This window comes from Lepisosteus platostomus, chromosome 22 (assembly GCF_059453375.1).
Source record: "Lepisosteus platostomus isolate fLepPlt1 chromosome 22, fLepPlt1.hap1, whole genome shotgun sequence".
NCBI lineage: Eukaryota > Metazoa > Chordata > Actinopteri > Semionotiformes > Lepisosteidae > Lepisosteus > Lepisosteus platostomus.
Window position 1 is genome coordinate 18,035,000 of NC_142632.1, and position 11,367 is coordinate 18,046,366.

The 11,367-nt window shown below is 49.0% G+C and overlaps 1 protein-coding gene across 1 annotated transcript; it reads right to left on the minus strand.

The window, feature by feature from the left end:
- Window positions 1-8,103: 8,103 nt before the first annotated feature.
- LOC148643717 (frizzled-9) lies at window positions 8,104-11,141 on the minus strand. Its single transcript, XM_088616569.1, has one exon. It carries the CDS (start codon window positions 10,389-10,391, stop codon window positions 8,640-8,642), a length of 1,752 nt encoding a protein of 583 aa, XP_088472695.1. The 5' UTR covers window positions 10,392-11,141; the 3' UTR covers window positions 8,104-8,639.
- Window positions 11,142-11,367: the final 226 nt, after the last annotated feature.

Below are 11,367 nucleotides of genomic sequence, written 5' to 3' on the forward strand. Positions count from 1 at the left end.
GAGTTTCCGGAGGTGGGGGGCAGGTTTGTTGCTAGCTGTGACTGATCTCTCTGTAGTCACTGTTCTTGAGTAAAACAGCCTTTAGTTCAATGGTTATTAACTTCCCAAGGAAAATCTTCCCAGTCAAAGTCCCGCAGTGTTGGGAGTGCTGATTAGATGGCTGCTGTGTGATGTATACACAGTCCCAGCATGCCAGAGGACAACAGAATCTTGCGCTGAACTTTCTCACAGAACGGCAATGTGATGGAAGTTCATTTAGAAATGTCCAGTGTTTATGTCAGAGGGAGTAGCATCACTGGATAAGACAACGTGTTGAGGAATGTTTGCTGTGGAAGTCTGGGGACTGCCCACTTGGCACAGGGTCAGTCAGGCACCATTCAGAGCGATGGAGGAGGGATTCAGAAAGATGTCTGCAAGAAAGAGAGGGGGCTTCACTATGATGTTTATAGCTCTCATATGTATTTATAGCAAACCTAGTTGCTGTCACCCCAGAAGTATTTTGGAAATTGTTTTCAAGCCCTCGAAGTATTTGAAATCACCTTTTCAAGTTCAGGTTGAAAACCTGTGTGTGTGTAACCTTACCCAGCCAAAGGGCTGAGATAACCATGCAGCTATTTATCTTATTGGGTTATGAGCTCAACTGGGAGTTCAATTCAGTAATTGGGAGATTGGCTGGAGAAACAAGACACAGGCAGAACTCCAGGCAGCACAGGACTGGCGAGGTTGGCACAGGCTGGCAGAGACAGTCCAGCACGTGACACACACAGCAGTGAAGGTCTGTGAGCGCCTGGGCACTGATACGGGCCTTTGGAGGGAGCATATCAGCACGGGTGCGAGACTGGTTGGCCACCCAGACGGCCCAGGACCCCTCACTGTCAGGCCTGAGTGAAACTGTCGCTCAGGAGGCGGCCGAGAGCAGCAGGAGTGTTTGTTGACCCGTTCTCAGCTCTGAGAGTGGGAACAGAAAGAGCAGTGATCTGTCTGGGAAGAAACTATGTCTGGAAGTGTCTGTATGTTCAGGTTAATGCAGAACTGTATTAAATGGCAGTGGAATCTGAGGTTTAAGGCTGTTATTTCAGGACACTGTGTTCCACGAAGGAACAATTTTCACAGGGAAGCTCCTGGTCTGGCACTGTTTTCACAGGCTGCAGCGATTCTGCGATTCTGGGGGTGTGTGTGCTGGGGGCAGCTGTGTGTTTGCCTGGGGCGATGCTTGAGACCTGGAGCGCGTATTGCGCTTTGCTGTGTGTGTGTGTGTGTGTGTGTGTGTGTGTGTGTGTGTGTGTGTGTGTGTGTGTGTGTGTGTGTGTGTGTGTGTGTGTGTGTGTGTCACTGAGAGACGCAGGCCTGAGTGTGTGAGAACGGCAGACTGGAACCCAGCAGGAGGGGGTGGGTGTATGTGTGAGTGTGTTTAATGGAAAAGCCCCTCTTTGAGCCTGCAGGTTTTTCAATGGGTGTTTTCAAAGCGCTCATTTCCACATCAAAAAACCCCGGGAAAAGGAAAAGCGCCCAGGGATGGATAGTAATGAGCCCCCCCCCCCCCTTTTTTTTAGCTTTTTAAAAAAGGGAGCAAAAAGAGCCCCGACGCTGTAATGATCTCCTTTAATCAGAGGCCTGGCAGACACAGGCCCTTCTTTCAGCTCAGCTGACAATTACACAGATACTGTATCTTGTCCGCTCTCGGCCTCACTGTCAGAGCCTCTCTCCCAGGGATGGGGGCTGTGCTTTGATAACAGTCTGGTCTCAGGTGAAGGGTTTCCATTCATGAGCAGAGCTCTAATCATGATGGGATTGAACCAGCCAATAGGACAAGTATACTATATAGTGCCTTTCCTGCCAAGACACTTCAAGGCACTTTACAGTGGAGGTGCTAGCTAAATTGCATTTCTGTATTAAAAGTTGGGAAGCAGCCTGAAGGAAAGTGTCTTTGAGCGTCTTGCAGGCACAGACGGGGAGGCTCCCCCAGATCCTCGCTTTGGGGGAGTCTCGGCCCGCGTGTGGCCCTGTGTCGAGTCAGCTGAGAACGAGGCAGTGCGCATTGAAAGCACGACAAATAGCTGTGCTGCAAGAGCAGACGACAAGTGAAATAAAACATGAAATAAGATTTGGAAAAATTACAATTTTCACTCAAAAAATGTTTTTACAAACTCAATTTCGTAAGCCGTACCGTTTTCTTCACAATTATCATTATGGAGACGACTGACAGGTATTTGAAATAAGGACCTCAATATCCTGATGAGTCCTAGAAAGAACATTTCCGCAACATATTTTGTGGTTTTTCTTTGAATTCCTGAGACTGTATAAACATTGTTGCAGTAAATGAGTGTGAGGAGTTGGCTGTACAGCTGCCAGTCAGACTAAAACCCGTGTCACTGCTAATTCCTTCTTGAGTCTGTGAAGGATGGTGAATGGATTTTGGAACCTCTCTCAGAACTTTACAGTCTTTGTTTTACAGAATTATTATTTTCTCTCAGTGATCTTCCGCCACGTTCCTACCCGATTTGGAAGAACAGCCAAATAATAACACAGATGAATATTTTTTGTTAACATAAAAAATGTAGAAATAAAAAGTCTTTGTTTTATGTTGAACATTCAAGAAGTATAATAAATTCAAGAATTTCTGTGTGATTGAATGACTCTGGATCTGAGCTGCGTGAATAGTGTTTTTTTAGGTAATTTTTGTGCAGAGAATAACTTTCAGAAATTCCAGAAACACGTAAATTTAGTTCTGTTTAAATGTTTTCAAAAGTTATTGATGATTTAAATTTCTCCAATCATGTATGTTATTTTTTAAGACCCTTTGCTGAGGATCAATGAACAGTGAGCGAAGAGGCAAGTAAACAAGCTCTGCATCCAGAAGTGAGAACAAATACTCGAATAATCACTGCAGCTGGACAGAAAAACACACCGTACCAACGCTCTGCTGTGGGTCCAAAATCCATCCGCCACCCTTCACAAATGAACAGCGACACAGGGTCTAGTTTTACTTTCTAAACAGCAGCTGCGCATCCAGCTCCTCACACTTATTAACTGCAATAAATGTTTAGATAGTCTCAGCAATTCAAAGAAAAGCCACCAAATATGTAGAGGAAATGCAGAGGGTAGCATTGCTGCCTCACAACTCTAGGGCCCCGGGTTCAATTCCTGGGATGCCGCAGTCTGTGTGGAGTTTGCATGTTCTCACAGAGTGTGCGTAGGTTTCTTCTGGGTGCTAACATGCTGGCAGGTTAATTGGCTCTGGTCCAGTATGAGTGTGTGCATGTTTGTCTCGCTATCTGTCCTGCAGTGTTTTGGCTTCCCATGCAGGTTGTGTCCTGCTTTGCACCTGTTGCTTGCCAGGGTGGGCTCCAGCTCCACATGGACCCTGTATTGGATGCAGTGGTGAGACGCTGGCTGGATGGATAACTGTGCTCGCACTACAGCACCCTGGCTCCTCAATAACCAAAGCAGCGCAGCACAGTAAACTACAAAGCAGTGAGCCAGGTAACAGAATTACTGCAGCTTGCAGTTCTTCTCTGACATCATTGCTGCGGTTTTCTCATGGAAGCTGTTTAGACTGGGTAGTCGTTTACAGTTCAATGAAGACATTATCAATTAACTCGCTGATAGAAAACAGGCACTCTTTTGGTTTCTGGGGTTTGGTTTCAAGTCCTGCAAGGCAAGTCACTGGTGCATAAGCTTGTATTAATTAAACTTTATTGTGACTGGTACATGTGGACTGCGAACCACAGTGTCCCAGCTGCAGGCTCCAAAACAAACAGTTCATTTTTTTTCTAGTTAAATGTAGTGTTACTTTCCAATGCAGGAACAGTGTCTCTGCCAAGCCATGGACAATGTCTGCACAGGCAGAAAATATGTGTGTGTTTGAGAGTGGAATACTAAAGGAATGGATTTCAGCAGGCAAATTTTTGGATGAAGTATTCTTTTCTTTGTCTTAGCAGACATTAAATGTGACATTTGGGGAAAACTTCTGGCTGACTTATCTGAAGACCAGACTCAAATGCAGCAGAATTATGGCAATTGTAGTGAAGTTAAAAAAAGTCACAAAGGCCAGAAATAAAGACAAATTCAACAAATTAGCTGGATATGTTTCGCAGTTATAGGGTTTCATCCTAGGAATTGAGCTAATTTGATTTTGTCCCTGTTGACTGTGGAGATATCCAATCCATTGTCACTGCAGGGAACTAAATGTCACTGCTGGAAAATAGAGGCCAAACATGCTGACGCACAGAGAACTCAAAATATTGAACCTTTACTTTCCAAAAAACTGCAGATGTTTTCACAAAACCCCAGACTTTGTTCACGTGACCCAGCTGGGCCCATACTGCAGCAGCCTGTGTGGATCACCTTGCTCAAGGGTGAAACTGCAGTGCCCACCTGGGCTTTGAACCCACAGCCGCTGACCGCTGCTCGGTGTGACACTGCCCTAAAGGAAAGCAGGCCATTTTCAATACGCAGCAATTTACTGACTTATTATACTTTTCCATTTTTCCATTATTCACCCATATATCTGATTATTTATATTTTTATTAAGAGGCCACAGGTAGAAACTAAATGGATGTGTATTTAAATCTGAGAACAGGAGGTGCTTCTTTACACAAAGGGTTGTAAGAGAATGGAACAAGCTGCCCAGCCACGTTGATGAAGGTAATACCTTGGCTTCTCACATGAATCGACCAGGTGAGATCCTTGAATTAACTGAGCAATGGGCAGGATGAGCACTTGTAACCTCTTACATTCTTCTTCCAGGTGAGCCTCAGAGTTCACAGTGGCCTGGAGTCTCTCAGTGCAAATCAGAGTGCGAGGTGAGACCACACTCTAACCAGGACATCAGTTTAGCGCAGTTCACACACAAAGACACCCATTAACCCAGAGGGCATCCTTTAAGAAGGTAGGAGGAGACCGGAGCACACAGTGAAAATACACACAAGCATAAGAAGAACGTGCACACTCCACACGGAGGGTGACTCAGTCCAGAATTTAACCCAGGATCCAAGCACTGTGAGGCAGGAGCACCGGTCTGTAAACTACTGCGCTGCCCACCATTAAATTAATCAAGAACAGCTTCAGCTTGCCATCACTTGGAGCACACAGCAGTGACATGCCTTGCTGGCGTTTTAGTGAAATATTTGTACCCAGGTTTCTGCCTGGGCTACTGCCCCACCACACACCCAGACAACACAGGTTTGCTAAACCATTCATCTGAAACCTCTGCAAGATTTCTGTCTCCGCTAAACAACCAGGAAGCATCCTGATCATTCAAAATACATTTCTGAAATCCAAGATAAAGAAGCTTTACTCCTGTTTGGGCTAGAACGTCCCACCAGGAAAGAAATAGCTTGCTCTGTTCCTGCTGCCAGAGAGCTTTACCGCTTTGATCAGAGAGAGACTCCCACACACCTCGAGTAATATATTAATTAAAATAATGAGCAGCGACCTGAAAATGCGGGTAAATGCAAAATGGCTTAACATAAAAATGAACAAAAAAAACACCTAAAATATAAATGTATTTTACTTTTTGAAAAGCATTTTCACGGTGTCGTGTGATAGACAGCTGTATAGACAGCTGCAGCTTGAGAAAAACGACTCGGAATAAAGTCGCCATCTGAAATTCCGGGTTCAGCCGCCGGTGCAGCGTGCGGACAGACAGACGGACAGAGAATTGCCCCCCGGGGTCTCAGGCCGGAGCTCATTTTTTTTTCTTTGTCTTTACATTTTGCAAGTCAAATTAGTTTGAGAATTTGAAAAGGACCTAGAACACCAGTAAAGATGACAGTACTGATTGACGAGCTGCTGGCGTTTCCCTCGTCTGGGCGGAGATGATTGATAAATTGGATTGATTAGATTGATACCGTGATCAAACATTTCTGCATTTACTGCCTTGATCAAGCTTGGAGAACATTTTAACATATTGTGGAGTAAACAAATAAAGTTCGCATTTTCAAATTCGGCCCTGATGTTGAGCTGGCCTACTGAAATGCTGCACGAGCAGTGGAGGTCACGGGGGCAGGAGGGTAAAAGCGGAAGTGTCGTTTATTTATTTCGTTTCTGGCTAAGACTATACCTAAACTGTATATACAGTCTGTTTAGGGTTACTGAAAAGGTGGGGAATAAAGTAAAATATCGCCCGATAAATTATTTTATTGTTTGCTTCATGGATTGATCTCTGTTTTGATCACGGTCCTCTTTTCTAAATTGCTTATTTATTTTACGCAAATCAAGCATACTTCACGTTTGAAGGTTAAGTTGTAGTTAGGAGTATCTGCAAACGAAGGACTTTAAACTACACGGGTATATCAAATAAATGAAACTGTAAGACAGAAGAGTCTTTAAAGTGGGAACGAGCGATATCGGAGGCGAGCAGTCACGGGCCAGCGCGCTGAGAGGCGCTTGGGTTGGATCAGCGGAGGTAAGTTAACGAGCTGCGGGGAATATTCACCCTTTTCATGCATCTTTCTCGGCATCAGCACTTCAAAGGGCTGGAGGGGGCGCTTGATGGGGGAGAACAAAAGCAGATCAGTGGGGATTAGGAAACATTAATAATAGATGTCGCAAGAGAAAGCTCTCCGATCGCGACGCAGCTACCGCGCAGCTGGGAGAGAGGAGTCTGTACCGCTCCGGCACCACAGACTGCGTTTGTCGCCCGGCTTTGTACTTATTCAACAGTTGGCGTGCAGTGGCGCTGAGAAGGGGGTGAAGTTCAGCAGGACTATTAAACACACACATTCACCAGTCTCGGGGCAGACTGAGACTGTACCCCACCGGCCTGTCCGGAGCGGGCTGCCCCGTGCACTGTGCAAAGGCGTCGCGTCTTGTCACTACACGTTTTATTCATTGAACGCCAGGGTACACCGTATAACCCCAAGCCGTTTTCCGACATGTGTTATGGGATGCACATGTTTTTGCGGGTGACGAGGCCAGAGAGCTGTTGTGCACTTGCTGCTGCTGGCGCTGCTGTTGCCCCGGGTGGACGGGAATAAGCAGCGCGTGTCTCCCCGCCGCTCCCGAGCGCACACCCACGGCACGCGCCTGCAGCACGGCCGGCGGGTGCGGGAGTCGGGGTCCCCGTGTCTCTCGAGGACGCCTCGCCTCTTCTGGGGTGTCCGGGTGCCGGAGTCAGCAGAGGGGCCCCTGCTTGTGTTTGGCGTTTGGGTGTGTAGCGCGTTAAAATGTAACATTATTTAACAGAGGACTTGGATCGAACTTAACATAGTAAAACAAACTCCGTCTCAATAAATGTGTTCTGCCTTGAGTGAATCGGAAGACATTGCTCAATTTGTGCTCTAATTTCAGAATGAAAAAAAAAAACCGCCTTAGTTATCTTTAAATGCTGGTGTCCGGAAGTAAGAGACCTGCTTTTAAAGGTTTGTCGCTGTGATGGAATATAGAAATATAAGCAAATGAAGTCACGGATCTTCCCGGTGACCCCGGCTTGCGCCCACGGCGGGGTCTCGGGAGAAGCGGCGCTCTGGGATCTGGTAACCACGGTAACCGCGGAGATCCAGACCCCCCGAGGGAAACCGAGCTGCGGAGCCGGCACGTCACCCAGACCCGGTCTGAAATTACAGTGACGAGTTAAAAAGGGAAAGTGGCCAGTTGTAACTATATACAGTTCACTGGTCTACCGTGCCCTCCCTCAGAACAGGCAGTGCGGGGGCACAGATAGAGTGGACGTGCCTGGAGTAAAAATAAATAACACAACCAGGCAGTTCTGGCCGGGACAGTCTCTCGTCTACACAAAAGTCGCATGGCTTATTTTTGCCGGCAATATTCACCAAAGAAAATGATTTTTTTGTAGGAGAAACATGAAGTCAACACGTTATTACAAGCAAACCCTATATACACGTACAAAATTCTGAAAGTCGTAACCTTCAGCGCCGTAAAAATAGTTACAACACAGTTGCTTTGACTGGGGGGGATGTGAATCGCTTCGAAACTTTTAACGTGCAAAACCGGCACCGCCGACGAGCCAAGCTGGCCCATCGCGCAACTACATGACAAATACAGGAATTACACCCTGAATTTATCATTCCTATTATAGCAAGGACACACGCGAGGCGGATTTAAGTGGGAGGAAATAAACTTAGAATATAGTACAAGTGGTTAAAATATATAAAAAACTCGTTTTTATTTTAAAAAGAATACGGGTTTGATGAAGGCACTTATCTCATCTGCCTCTACAACCTTCAGCCAAGGCCTGTGTGTGGACACACACACACAGTTTATAATGCAATACATACAGATAGTAATCACCAAAGCAGATTCCAATTAAATATCCGTACAATAAATAGATCGACAATTAATTAATATATATATTTTACATTTTCTATGCAAATACTGGGGGAAAAGTGGAAAAGCATCTTATTTACACCTCTGCAAGTCCAGTCCCTGTCTGAGGCAGCCCAGGTATCCCTTCCTTTCCCTGCGGTGTTAGACCCCGTGTTAAAAACATCTCAGCTGGTCTGGAAAGTGTCTGCTTCTGGCTTGTGGAAAGCTGGCGTACAGTCGGCAAGCGTTCTTGAAAGAGCCCCTCACGAGCGCTCTGTCCCGCCAGCAGGGCTCTCAGTCTCCTGCTCCCCTCCACGCGAATCAAAGGCACCCTTCCTGACTGCCCCCGCCAGCAGCGCCCGTGAGGAGATTCAGACGTGTGTGGGGCTGTCTAGGTAGGGGTCGGTCTTGGTCATGTGCAGCACCATGGCAGGGGCCTTGTAGTGGCAGTGCGTGCTGCTGCAGCTCACCCCACTGCAGGGCTTCCTGCTAGTCCTGACCGCCAGCTTCCTGTGGCACAGGCCCTGCCAGGTCTGCAGCGTCTTGGAGCTCCACACCCACACGCCGCTGGTGATGCCCACCACCAGGGACATGAAGATCTTGAGCATGAAGACGGCCACGGTGGGCACAGAGGCCTCCAGGGAGCAGTCCTCGCTCCTGCGCCCGGGGAAGCCCGTGCACTTGCTCTCCAGGGCCCGGAACTTCCAGTACTCCATGTTGAGCCGCTCATAAAAGTAGCAGATGATGACGCAGGTGGCCGGGACGGTGTAGAGGATGGAAAAGACCCCGATCTTGACCATGAGCTTCTCCAGCTTCTCCGTGTTGGTGCCGCCCGTCTTCATGATCTTGCGGATGTGGAAGAGCGCCACGAAGCCCGTGAGAATGAAGGAGGTGCCGATGACCAGGTAGCAGGAGAGTGGCACCAGGACGAAGCCAGTGAGGGCGTTGACGTCCATGCTGCCCACGTAGCACAGCCCTGTCAGCTCGTCGCCCGCCACCTTCCTCATGGTGAGGATGACGATGGTCTTCATGGCGGGGATGCCCCACGCTGCCATGTGGAAGTAGCTGCTGTGCGCCTCGATGGCCTCGTGACCCCACTTCTTGCCGGCCGCCAGGAACCAGGTGAGCGTGAGAATGACCCACCAGATGGAGCTGGCCATGCCGAAGTAGTAGAGGATGAGGAAGACGATGGTGCAGCCCGTGCTCTCCAGCCCCTCCTGGATGATGTACAGCTCTCCGTTCTCCCGGTCGCAGGCGATGTTTTCGGCTCCCGCCACCGAGCGGATGATAAAGGCCACGGAGTAGACGTTGTAGCACATGGAGAGGAAGATGATGGGCCTCTCGGGGTACTGGAAGCGGTGGGGGTCCAGGAGGAAGGTCAGGACGGTGAAGGCTGTGGAGACGAAGCACAGGGTGGACCACACGGCCATCCAGATGAAGGCGAAGTCCTTGTCCTCTCGGGACCAGAAGACGTCCACCGCGGAGGAGCACCTGGGAGCGCAGGACTGGCTCTTCTCCACGTACTGGAACTTGTCTGGGTTCTCGCAGGACCCCAGGCTGCCCTGCGAGCGCCCGTTCCCGGAGCCGGGCTGCCTCGGCCGCGGAGGCACAGGCAACATGCCCTCTCCCTTCTTGGGCTCCGTCCTGGTGTCGTTCTCGGGCGCCTCCATGCAGAGCGCGTGGGGGTCGTTCTTGGTCGGCAGCTTGGAGCAGTCCAGGGAGTCGGGCCACTTGTAGCTGAACTTCTCCATGATGGGGGAACATTTCTGCCTGGCCTGCTCACACATGGGCCGGCAGGCTGGGATGGAGCTGGACACCTTGTCGGTGCACATGGGGGTGTAGAGGGAGCAGAGGAAGAAGCGCAGGTGCACGTGGCAGCCGTACTCCACTAGCGGGGCGAACTCTTGCAGCTTGAGGGCTGCCTCGCTCTGCGACTCGTGGTTCATGTAGTTGGGCATCCGGGTCATGTTGTAGCCGATGCCCTGACACATGGGTATTTCGATGGGCTCGCATTTTGCCTGGCGGCCGCGCTCGATGTCATAGGCGCCAATCTCCAAGCTGGAGCCAGCGACCATGAGCTGACACCACAGACAGAGCGCGATCTTCACATGGTGGGCTTCCATCCTGACCTGAAGTCAAAACTGCGAATCGTTGTTTCAAAAGGGGCCGTTTGGAACTGAGTATCCCATGAGAAATGGACAACAGAACATCAGACAGTTTAAATTAAATTTCTGTTTAAGTTAGTATTTATCTGAAAGCAAAAATGGCAATAATACTTATTCCACAGTGATGTGCTAGAACTGTGCACACAAGTGTGTCCCTTCAAAATATACAAAGCGATACATCCGTTAGTCCAGAAAACATTTTTAAAAAATAAAACATAAACGTTCACCAGGAGCTCCTTAAATAATCCTCCCCTGGAGTAAGTCTTTTAAACTCCTCCGCAAAGAAAAAAAAAACAGAAAAGTATGAAAAAAGGTTATTTTTCTTGGACAGCAAATCCCAAATGACAGCTAAAAAAAGGAAAAACAAAAAACCTTCCACGTTGTTACAGCAGAGCAGCCCGAAATAATCTGAAGCACGGAACAAAATATTTATATTTTCCTCTTTTAAAAAAAGAACCAGAAAAACAAGGTTGAATTTAAAATAAAGTCCGGGCAGCGGTACTTAAAAAAAACAAACGAACCAACAGCACCGCAAAAAACCCGTTAGTTGTCGAGTGAAGCGCGTCGTGGTCCTGTCCGTGAGCGAGTGCGGTCGGTGGGAGCCCCGGCGCGGTGCTGCGGCTGTGAGCGCGGTCCTGCGTGCCGTGGAGGTGTCCCGCTCGGGTGCAGGCGTGACCGGAGCCCAGCTCGGCGCGGCAGCCTGTGCGGACTGAGCTCCGCTCTGCAGCTCTTCCCGGGCGGGGGCGGGGCCTGCTCCGCGGCCTGGGCGGTCCCCCCGACATGTCTCTGCCCCGCCCCCCTGACGAGCGCGCATGGGCGGGGCCACGCCGGGGGACCGTCTGCATTTGTCCAGCGTGGTCGGTCAGCGAACGTGAGGGATCATCGAGCCCAGTGTCGCTCACCTGGCGCCGGAGCAGAACGGTAAAAAATGTAT